Source organism: Lynx rufus, unplaced genomic scaffold, assembly GCF_022079265.1.
Source record: "Lynx rufus isolate CCGP_SWC_20201006 ecotype Redwood Valley unplaced genomic scaffold, mLynRuf1.p SCAF_7, whole genome shotgun sequence".
In the NCBI taxonomy this organism is placed as follows: domain Eukaryota; kingdom Metazoa; phylum Chordata; class Mammalia; order Carnivora; family Felidae; genus Lynx; species Lynx rufus.
This window is the reverse complement of record NW_025814889.1, coordinates 112,894,240-112,906,592: the sequence shown is the minus strand read 5'-3', so window position 1 is coordinate 112,906,592 and position 12,353 is coordinate 112,894,240. Positions and strand designations below refer to the sequence as shown.

Genomic DNA, 12,353 nt, shown 5'->3' with positions numbered 1-12,353 from the left:
TCTAAGAATGTAGACACATACTCACATTTATAGTTTGAAGTGAGAAAAAAATCATCAGCAAGTACATAATTACTTTGAACAATGAAAGTGGCCAGAAATGTAGAAGGAAATGTAAAAAGAAAAGATTTTCTCTAGGTTAGTGGGGTCCACAGTTAATGTTTTCCACTCGACTATGGAAGAATGGTTTGTGGAAAATTTGTAAATCACACTGTTTGATTAAGTAGGACTTTGCTGGTGATTGTGTACAACAGTTCGAAATCTGCAATCCTGCAAAGACCCCTGCAAAGGCAAGTGACATAGAGGCTTGGCTTATCCAGGATGGATAAAAAAATTACTTGAAGAAATCATAGGAGGGAATAAAAAGGAGCTCCTTGTACTGCTTCTTATTCTCGGAGGAATTTCATATGCCTCTGCCTAAACCTGCTTCATAAAGACTTTCTTTCAAGTAACTGAAGGTCAGTTTGTCTGCCAGTGCATTCAAGTTTAAAAGTAATATTTATCATGAATTCCCTTTTATACGTGTGTATAGGTACAAAACACCATAGGCACTGTTCTTGAAGTAAACCTGAGAAGTGTATCCAAAATACAACACCTTTAAAATTAGACATGCTTGATAAGAAAAGTTTTCCAGATTCTTTGCCTCCTCGAAAAATGATTACCAGGTAACATTTTTGATAGGCCCAATTTAGATGTTTAAAATTAAACGTGAGAGGTTTTTTTTTCCCCCTAAAACTAGAACGTATTCAAAGGAGTACATATAGAACTAAAGTAATTAAAATGGTAAGATCTTGATCGAATCCCCCCCGCCACGATGTTACCATGGAAAATAAGAATTGTGCTTAACAAAGAATTACGAAACAAAAACTTCTTAATCTTATGTGTGTGGAACTCCTCCTCCAAGAAAATCTTGCCTTATAGTGTCTTTTAGGCATGTATTCTGACTGATTCTGAGTTTAAAGCTTAGACAGCTATGAAGAACTGAAATAAAACACGAAGGACTAAAGAAAAAATCATTTTCTGCCTCATTCGGTTAAGAATAAGTTTTGAAAATATTGCATGAAATAGTAAATTATACACATATTAAATTATGCATACATCAATGATACCCAGAGGCAACAAGGAAGTAAAAAAGAAAAAAAAAAGAAAACCTTCATTATTTTGTCTGGAAAAAGCCATAAGCTTAAATGTGCAAGAAACACTTATGAGTCCTAGTTAGATCGCTAGTCAACTCTGCCTTGGTTTCGTCATCTGTAAAATGGAGTTACGGTTATAGTCCTCCGCCACCTCCTTCTCCTTCCTACATCCCAGAGTTGATGAAAGAAACTTAATGTTTAGTAAAAGGTAAAACTCTAAGGCAAAGGCTTTCATGAACAAGTGTATCACAATATTTCTGTGTCCCCTTTTTCCCTGTGTTTCTCTATGAAAGAAACTTAATTTCGCTGTAATGACTATATCTACTGTAAAAATGTGGACAGGTTTGTGAATTAATTTGAACATCTTCTATGAATAGCCTTCAGAATCCGTATAATTTCATGTGTTATGTTTATAAATGATCCATATAAAGAAAGCTACCAGCTTGAGTTTCACAGTGTCGAACTGTGAATTTATCATTCCTAGTTAGTGGAAACTATTCCTAAGTTATTATCAATTAGATATTTATACATTTAAGTATTTTTTGTTAGGAAAGCTTGAAAAATGAAAATGTTAGCAAGACTCATTCTGGGACTTGTCATCTTTGATGCTGCTGTGACTGCTCCCACTCTGGACCCCATCAACTATGACTCAGAAACTTACGATGCCACTTTGGACGACCTGGATAATTTATACAACTATGAAAACATACCTATTGGTCAAGCTGAGGTAACTGATTCTTGCCTCTCTTGAGACTTTTAAAAGCATGAATATGGGGAGTTATTGAGATTTGTTCTCTTCAAATAGATTTTTGTTTATTTATAAATAGAGATGTTCTAGCTTAATGGTTTCATATGAACCCTTTCTCCACAATCTGTTCAATCTGTTGGAAGTTAACATTGGGACACTCTTTTGCTTTCGCCTGGTTCACTTCATTTTCTTTATATCTTCTCACAAATTAAAACAACAATAACAAAAAAGAGCTTCTTTCAAGTTAGAACAGAGAGCATTAGAGGAGAAGAGTGGAAATAGTACACGTGTGATAATAAGGAAGTTGGGGAAGTTTGGGGCAAAGGACAAAGAGGAAAATAAATTTGAATAAAATAAGAATGCAAAGAAAGGGCAGTGATTTGGAACTCCACTGTGTTCCAAGAGTGAGTGTGCTTTTCTAAATGACGGATTATCTCTCAGCTAATGTAGGCATTGGCAACGTTACAGCCCATTACATAAATCTGATATGACATGTTTCCAATTAAATGTTAGACTTTTTACATAACTAAAGGATACAGACTAATTTTTTAAATCAAAACACAAATAGACCTTGAAATGTTGGAGGGTAATTAATGTACAACATTGACAAAAACTAATTAAGCATAAATCAACCAAAAGGGAAGTTACATCACCTTTACAGGATCATAACATATTTTGGGCAGTCACTCAAGTGTAAGTCTTGTTAGAATAATTACTTTTGGTAACTAGGGAAATAAAATATTTTGACAAAAGTATTTATTTAAATTGTATGGAATGTAGCTATATCTTTATTAAGAGGATATGCATTCTCGTTATTGTTTATGTTGCCTTATGAAATTTAAGAATCAAATTTTTGCAATGCGATGACTCTCACATCTTCTTCCCCACCCCATTTTCCTTTCCATCTTCCTCTCTTTTGTTTTTACTCTCTTCCCACCCCATTCCTTCTCTGTCTCCCTCTTTCCTTATTTTTAGTAAAGTTTTAGGCTTGACAGAAGACCACTTTTCTTCTGCACATTTGGTTGTGACTGTTTTCCAAGTCTTTATACATTGTTTGATTCATTTTGCTGTATGACTTCTACTATGTTAAGGGAATTTTCTGTAGAGTTTATAGTCATTAACACTAGTCTTGCTATACATGTTCTCTAGATCTCCAATCTAATGCATCAGTTTAGAATATAAGGAGAAACTTTGTTAGTGCTTAACTCCTCTGCTCTGCTCTTTTTCCCATTTTGCATAAATATTTTTTAAAAAAAAAAGATTCAGTATGTATCTGCAGTTATCTACCAAGCTAAATATTTTAGTTTTAAATGTACTGTCATTCCTCCAAAAGATATTTCATAGGATCAAAGAGGTTTGATGAGTATCATCAGTGAATCCTCTGTTTTGAGTAGGCCTGTGGAGTGGGTTCTAGAGACTGCTCAAGGCTGCCCTAGATAAAATTTTGAAGGAGATGAGCTTTATCTGTAGACCTCTTTAAAGCCATTCCTTGATGTCAGAATCCCCTTTTGCTGCACAGACATTCTCAAGAGATTCTGAAGTTCTTTGTGCCATCAAGAAGCTTAAGGTGATAAATGTATCTCTATAAAGAAGGTTTCATATCCAACCCTTCCTCAGTATTTGCTTATTCTGGAAGAGCAACCTTCTTGCAAGGTACCAAATATGTGGCATTGTATCCTGTTACCTCATTCAAATATGCTTAATTTTCACACTGACGTAGCCAAACTCAGCATCCTTAACAACTCTCTCCAGAGAGCCACAAAATAATCTCTTGTTGATGACTGAAATACATAAGTCATCCCTGATTTAATAATCTTTTGTGATGAAGAAAACCAGTTTATAGATAGATGATATACATATACACATATACCTGTGCCATAATGAAAATGTAACACATTTGAAAACAAACTATGCATAATTTTTTAATTTTACCAAGTTGGTCCAGTAGCAAAAATCAATTCACCATTCCACCCACCCACCACCTATGAAAAAACAAAATACAAAAACAATGTAATATAATAAATAAAATGACCAAGGAATAAAATTCAGAACTTAAGCTCAGATCTTAACAAGTTGTTAATGTAAATTGCTTTACAAACAAAGAACTAATATTCAATTCCTTATGAGAAGATGTGAAATGAAGCCAATAGATCCAGCCATGCTGCATGGATTCTAGAATGTAGTTCCTCATTACCTGAATTTCTTAACTTTAGTCATGGAAATTCAGATTCTGACAACTCCTGATAAGCTTATTTATCTCATATTTATCAACTAAGAACAGTTGTTCTACATTTTCTTATTCCTGTATGACACTTTTTGAGTGAACACACTGGTAACTTACCCATATAAGGTACAGTTGATAAAAAAAATTCATGGTAAATGAAGCACATGGAGAATGGTAAGATAAGGTTCTTTTCTTTTATGTCTTCAATCCCAAGAGTGTGGTTCTGACTATGTTAGTCTAGAATTTATTTCATTTCTAGAAAAGTCAAGTTTATATTTTAAAATTATAAGTTTATAGAATAACCGAGCAATGTTTCTAAAATATATGCCAGTTTCTTTCTTACAAATTTTAAGACTTGCATCTTGGGCCAATATAATAGACCCTCTAGACTTTGAATGATTTATCCTTAAGGCCTTAGACATATGAGGTAGGCAGAAATCTAAGATGTCCCCTAAGTGACTCCTTCCCTGGTGTGTCCATGCCCTCTATAATTCTCAACATCAGAACTATATTGGGATATCAGGCTTATAATTAGGTTATTTTATATGGCACAACTGAAATTTAAAAAGGGAGATTCTACTGGTTGGCTTGATCTATACTAATGTGTCCTTTAAAACAGTGTCTTGAGGTCAGGGACAAATTTTAAAGCATGAAATGAATTCAAGGAAATGGAAAACTATTTGTTGCTGGCTTTAAAGATGGATGGGTCCACATAGCAAGGAATGCAGGAAGTCTCTAAATTTTGAGAGTGGCTGACAGCCAGAAAGCATATGGAAACCACAGTCCTATAGATATAAGGAACCCAGAGGTATACCTGAGATCACAACCCTGGCCATTAGCTTGATTTTAGCCTTGTGAGACCCTGGGAAGATGTCTGGCCGTTCCTGGACTTCTGACCGTTCCCGGCCATTCCTGGACTTCCGGCCCACAGAAACTGTTAGTTAAAAATGGGTAAAGATTTAAGCTGCTAAATGTATAGCAATTTGCTTTGCAGCCATAGAAAACTAATACAATATGTAATAATGTAAGTTTTTTTCTGAAAACCAAATTTGAATTGTACTGCTGCAAGGCTTGCATTTGTGAATCCAGTGATTTATCTAGCAATGAGCCAAACCACCCCTCCAACCCCACAGTTAGAATCTCAATAGAGCTTTGTAGATTTCTACTGGTGGTAGTATATTCATTACCTCCCTGGTGAGTGAAAGGGTCATGAAAGAATTTCTAGTTTTGAAAATGACATGCAGGAAGAGTATTCCAGACTGCTGACTTAAGTGATTTCTGATGATTTAGAATATTCAGAATCTGCTGGATTCTGTGTTAGAAGCAGATCTTAGGCTCAGCAATTCCATCATAATGCTCTATGTTACCCAGTGGATAATGGATAAACTTGCTAGTATAACATAATTTTTTTTCAGTCTTTTACTTAGCCTTTATTTTAATTTAATGGTACAAGTGAGAATTGGTTACAAGCAGTAAGACAAAAATATGAACTTTTTGCTTTCTGATGAATATTAGCTAACCTTGATTGAGCACTTTTTATGTGCTGAGTACTATTCTAGGCCTGTCACCTGCATGATCTCCTTACTCACAACAAAACTAGGAAGTGATATTGTTCTTTTCATTGAATACATGAGACTATTGAGATAAAGAGCGGTTAAGTAACTTGATTAAGATCATAGTTGTTAATGACATATAATTATAGTGATATTATCTTCTCGTATCAGAAAATAATTTCCAGCAGGTTAATAAAAAAAATATTATCCTCCCTCCATTTTCTACCATTTTCCAAATTGTCCTTTTAACTTGATACTTGTTTTAGTAGAACTGAATGCTGGTGCTCCAACACTGCTAAAAGCATTTGTTCTATGGGTGAATAATGTAATCTAGAAGTAAATTTTAGAGACAGTTGACTTACCCAACTTGTAAGAAAGAATGGCTTAAGACTAACTACTTCAGGAGCTCCTGTGTGGCTCAGTAGGTTGAGCGTCCAACTTCAGCTCAAGTCATGATCTTGTGGTTTGTGAGTTCAAGCCCCATGTCGGACGCTAGCTCGGAGCCTGCAGTTTGCTTCGGATTCTGTGTCTCCCTCTCTCTTTTTGTCCCTCCTCCACTTGTGCTCTGTCTCTCTCTGTCTCCCAAAAATGAATAAATGTAAAAAAAAATTAAATTAAAATAAAAAAAGACTACTTCAAAGATTAATTGTAGATAGTCATCCTCCAACATAGTATATCTATGCTATGGGGAATAGCCTATAGCTATCTCTCTATGTCTCTATTTCTATCCATCTATCTATCTATCTATCCGTCTATCTATCTAACATCTATCTATCCATCCATCCAATGTAGATATAGATATAGATACAAATATAAATATAGATAGATATATAAAATCATAAATATTTGGTGGTTTAGACTCCACGGAAACATTTTGTTATTTGCCTTAAAGTTTTCATCAGAACACAGTTAAAAATTTGATATTCTTTGAGTGATTTAAACTGAGACTGTATTTTTGAATAAGTTAGGTATTTGATGCTTCTGTTTCCATGGTATAGTTTTGGGGTTATTGATTACTCATTTCTCTTAGGTCTCAGAAAAACATTGGCCTGCCCATGAGTTATTTCCTTTGCCCAGAAAAGTACTCAGTGGCAGTATTAGTATTTATGGAGCATATGAACTTCCGTTCCTGCAGTAACCTTTCCTTGGCTCCATCCAATCAGATTTACCCTCCCCTATCCTGCCTCACTCTAGTCTTATATAATTACTTGTACTTAATTGCATCTGCAGTGTCTCTGCATCTTTAATAAACACCATAAATGTTGTATCACAGAGCCCTGTGGAGCACTTGGTTGTACTTAATGTGGGACAGCATGAGGGGCACTTACAGTGATGCCATACAATGCTCTTCAGGAGGATATGGGGTAGACATTTCTCTCAGGCCTCAGTACCCAAATGGGTTGCAAATTTTCAGGAATGTGCTTATTTTCTGGGCTCTACATCTTGTAAATAATTGTGTTTGTCATTTTGCTCAGAAATTTGGGCCCTGAATTTTTGCTGCATTCTTTCCTCATTTTATATTACTTCCCCCACCTTTACTTTCCCATCATCCTAATCTCCTCGTGTAGATTGTTTGAAGAATTACCATACGTGCTTTTAAAACTGCCTCATATACTTTCTGGAATAGGATGGAGTAAGCATTCATAGCTAAATGGCAATAACTAATAAAGGGATATCAGTAATAATTGACCCATAGGGATTTTTTTGAATGAAAGGTGCCTTCTTTGCTATTACTCTCCATTGATCTTAAAATTAGGCCATTGTTTTCTTTTTCATAAGGAGAATAAGTAGTGAATTTATTTAAAATCATCCCAAAGAAAATCACCATTGAAAGAAATGAATTAAGCTTAAAAAATAGCTTTCAGGGATGAAGAAGCGGTAAGATTCATCAAAGGAATGAAAGTTAAATTTAGTGGAGTTGTAGAAATGGGCAAGTATTCAGTGAAGGCAGTTGTATCCAGGAACAGTTGAACAATGGTTTCTTTTCAGTTGCCATAATGGTAATATGATGCCATGCAGAATAATTTTAGAACAAATGTTGGTGCCCTCTAACACTAGAAATTGCTTAAGAAAATGACATTAACTTTGAGCTACTCATAGAATCAATGTCCACTTCAGATAATGATATATAAAAAGTATTTTAATTAGGTTATCTAAATATGATAAATTGGTATAGAGCTTTGGTAATGCTAACAGATAACATCTTTGTATTTTCTGAACAGAAAGCAATTAATTAGTAATATTTCTACTATTTATTTCCTCTGGTAATAAAGATATGGAATACTTCTATCTTTTATCTTTTTTTTTACCTTTATATTTGGAATGATGTCTCACTTTGGCCAGTTTATGAAATATATTTAAAAGTTTCAAACTTATGGTTTGCATATAAAATACTTTTTATTGGAAGAAGTAACTTAAACTCAGCCTGAATTAAATGTTCTTTTCAGAATTTGGCAAAAAATAAAAGCTAATATTTCTCCTCACCCTCCCTCCTCACCAAAGACACTCTGGAGAAAGTGGGGGGGGTGTAGAATTTTGCTGATGAGCTTTTAATATGGTTGTCTGATTGACTTTCCATATGCTTCTTTTAAAAACAGTGTTAAACTATTTGAATCTCATTTTAAAACTATTTGAAAACTAAGAAAATGCAACAAACATACAATCATATAGGCTCATCAGGAAACAAAAGAACACTGATAGTCTTTGCCAGTGACTTATTTGTGTTTGTATTATACGTTATTTATGAGACCACAAGCCTAAGTTAATTCTCATAACTATCCTTTGAAATGATAAATTATTCTATTATTATTATTATTATTATTATTATTATTAACAATTGAAGATCAGAATTTTGCCCAAGGTTATTCAGCTAGTACGTTCCAGAGTAAAATTTAAACCAGATTGTTTTAATGCCAAACCAGAGAGACTTTGGCATTAAAAGCTTCCATTATTTTCCTTCTTCTTCTCTTTAATCTTTACTTCTTTTAGCTGTGTCCAATATTGAGGTTTCTTTCCTCTGAGATTAAGTAATTTGATTATTAAGAATCAGAAAAGCAAGAATTTTCAAGTGATTATAATTAGCACAATATCTAAGCATCTGTCTTAGCTGTCAAAGTATTTAAGGGAGCAAGAGGTAAGACAATCCCTCTGAACTGAAAGCTGCTTTGTGAGAAATGTGAGGATTGAGCAATCTTCGCCAAACACATTTCTTCCTCATCCATTTTCAAGATAAAATAGAAAATAAGATACAGCTTTCATTGCCAGTGTCCATGGTCACATTCTTTTAGATAATTAATATGGATCAGTTAAATCAATTTGTACACCAGGCTGATATTTAGAGAATTCCACCACACTTAAGATATCTACATGCCAGTCTATGAAATCCTTACGAATGCTTCGCTAGTAACCCAGGCTGAATATATGAGAACCTTTTAACACCTTTGGAAGCCAGTTGTTGACATAATGGTAACAACAAGGAATAGCTTCAAGATTTCTTATCAACTATGTGGGACAATTTTGAGAAAAGAGAAATTTAAAATTCCATTCTGTTTAACAAAAACCTTATTCTGTGCAAATATGAAAATCCAAATAACATTCTGGATTTCTTTTTTTTTTTTTTTTAATGAGAAGCAGATCTGTAATTTAAATATTTTCTGCTGAAGGCCTGGACTTACTGGTTAGGAATTGACTGGCAGAGTGAGGATCTTAATCAAAATGAATACATAGGTGAGGACATTTGTTTTCCAATCTGACTTTGGTTGGGCATTTAAATTATTAAACCACACACTACAAAGAATAATGTAACAAACCACTAACTTTGGTATTAACCCAAAACTGTGGTTAACCACAGTCGTCATATTAGTGCCTGATTCAGTAAATCGTAGTGCATGGAGGGACAAAGCAATGTATGTTCTTGACAGGCAGACAATTCTCCCCAAAAGGGAGGGTGAACCACTCAGTCCTAGTATCTTCTGCCATCCACCAATTAGCCTAGTCATTCTTCTTCAGGAAGAGTGAATGAAAGAGCCAACAGAAGATGCACTCACCTCCCAGGATGGTGGCCTTCAAGCCATTAGGCTTAACTATTAAGTTCAAGATAGCTTTTCCCATTTTTAGGACAATCACGCTCCCATCTTTATGAGACCTACCACCATGACAGTCAGTACCCTTAGGCGTGTATGGCAGAATGGCAGAATGTAGATTTTGATCCCAAAAGCTCTGAAATGATCCAAGAGCATCAGTGAATTTATCTCAAAGGCCGTCCTGCACCTGAGATTGATATCTCACTCTCACTTGTATGTTCTACCTAAAATTATATCAAGCCACATTAATAATAGAGCTTAGGAAAGACTCTGAAATGAAATGAAATTCTGAGTAAATATACTCCAGTAAAACAATTCCAAGGGTGCCTGGGTGGCTCAGTCAGTTAAGCCTCCGACTTTGGCTCAGGTCATGATCTCACAGTTCCTGAGTTCGAGCCCCATGTCGGGCTCTGTGCTGACAGCTCAAAGCGTAAAGCCTGCTTTGGATTATGTGTCTCCCTCTCTCTATGCCTCCCCTGACTCTCTCTCTCTCTCTCTCTCTCTCTCAAAATAAGTAAACATTAAAAAAATTCCAGAAACATAAAGATAACACAAATCTGTGTATATTTCCCCTACTTCTATGAAGCTTGTGTGGAAAAATAAAGGACCGAAGATTAATATCCATCTCCTGCAAATTAAAGTCTGAATTTGTTTAAATCCAAAGAGATTACAGTACAAAATCAGCATTGTTTGACCTTGATTGAAAAAGCCAAAGAACTTCCTTTTCCTAATTCTTTTTGCTTCTCTTCATCTTACCTGGGCCAAGCTGGACTCTTTTGGTAACACCATGACTGAATTCTTCCAGATACAGGTGTAGTTCCTTCAGAAGCACATACTTTGCTAGTAGCTCACTACAGTCTCCCATGACTTTGATATTTTAAGAGAATGAAGCATTAAGTGTGCATGCAGTATTATCACAAAAATGGCCCTAACCCCCATCAGATTTAAAGAACAAATTAATCCCGAGTCTCCAAAATTAATTATTCCAAGCAAAAGGGTATTCCCCCAGACCAGTACATAGTGTTGGCAGATACTCAAGAAGAAACCTGGAGCTACCTAAGAAAAATCAGGAGATGGAAAAACAAAACAAAACAAAACAAAAAAACCTTGGTTTAGCCTCATCCAGATGTTGGTCAGCTGATGTTTATCGTCCCTAGTTTGCAACTTTGAGCTCAAACACTGGGAGAAATCTTCCATCAGGAGTTCAATTATGGCACAGTTTTACCATTCTCAGAGTAGCTTTTCTCAAAATGTAGTTTCTGAACTAGCAGTATCAGCATCACCTGGGAGCTAGTCAGGAATGCAAATTCTCAGGTCCCAACCCAGACCTACTGAGTCAGAAACTCTAGAGAGAGCCAGGAATCAGCGATTTTAACTCCTCTGTCATTCTGATGCACCTGTGGTTTGAGCAGCACTGAACTAGGAAACACTCCCTAAAATAATGACTCTTTTCTCAGAGTAGCATTTGAGATATTTTTGTTTTCCAGCATCTTTTTAAAACATACAATGGCGGCCGGCCCAGTGACCAGGTCAATCAAAGTTTCTTCCTCTTTTTGCATACTCAAAGCCTTTGAGTGTCTAATTTCCTGCTAAATTCTGGGTTTCTGGCACCTGATTCTGCATTGTGTATTCTGTCAGGTGACAGATTATCTTGTGAACAAGAATTTTCAGCCAGTAGTGTTCTCCAGCTTGAAAGCTATGCCAGTGGCTTATCCATGGCTTCCTGCTATGGAATTCAAGAAATTTACCTCCCAGAGACCTTTCCCTTCTTGCCCAAGTTTTTTTTTTTTTTTTTTCTCCCCAGCTGGAGAATCAACCTCAGCAGATTCTTGAACTGGAACTGTCATGGATGTTTGTGAAGCTTCTGGCCCCGGGAGCCTAGTGAAAAACAATCCTTCTACCACATTCTCATCAAGAATTTACTAAACTTTCAAAGTTCCAGGACTTAATTAGTATTTCTGTCTCCTACATGCTATTCAGTGAAGTACATTTCCCCTTTAGTGTGGGGGTTCTCAACTTTGGCCACATGTTTGAATCACTGCTAGAGCTTTTAGAAATCCTAACGCCTAGGCCACACCCCAGACTATTGAAATCAGAATCTCTTGGGATAGGCCCAGATCCAGTGTTTGACTTCCCTCAGCTGGGAAGTGTGAATCAGTTGCTGGTTTGTTGGTGTTTTTTTTTTTTTCTAAATTATTTTAATAGTTCTAAATTATTTTCTAAATTATTTTTTTCTAAATTACTTTTTCTAAATTATTTTACATTTTTGGTGCCATACAATGTATGCCTTCTCATTTTTTTTCCAGTCCAAACTTTTGCTTTTCTAACATACTCCTGTAGATTTTGCCTTGTGGCATCGTACATAATGACATATATTTAAAAAAAATAGTGGGGCGCCTGGGTGGCGCAGTCGGTTAAGCGTCCGACTTCAGCCAGGTCACGATCTCGCGGTCCGTGAGTTCGAGCCCCGCGTCGGGCTCTGGGCTGATGGCTCAGAGCCTGGAGCCTGTTTCCGATTCTGTGTCTCCCTCTCTCTCTGTCCCTCCCCCGTTTATGCTCTGTCTCTCTCTGTCCCAAAAATAAATAAACGTTGAAAAAAAAATAGTAAATTAT

The 12,353-nt window shown here is 35.7% G+C and overlaps 1 protein-coding gene across 1 annotated transcript in view; it reads left to right on the top strand.

Annotated features, from left to right (window-relative positions):
• Positions 1-1,695: 1,695 nt before the first annotated feature.
• The window catches only part of EPYC (epiphycan), a 34,049-nt gene continuing 23,391 nt past the window's right edge, over positions 1,696-12,353 (top strand). Inside the window, exon 1 of the mRNA XM_047064946.1 lies at positions 1,696-1,860. Coding sequence (XP_046920902.1) covers positions 1,696-1,860 — 165 coding nt within the window. The remainder of the gene's footprint in view (positions 1,861-12,353) is intronic.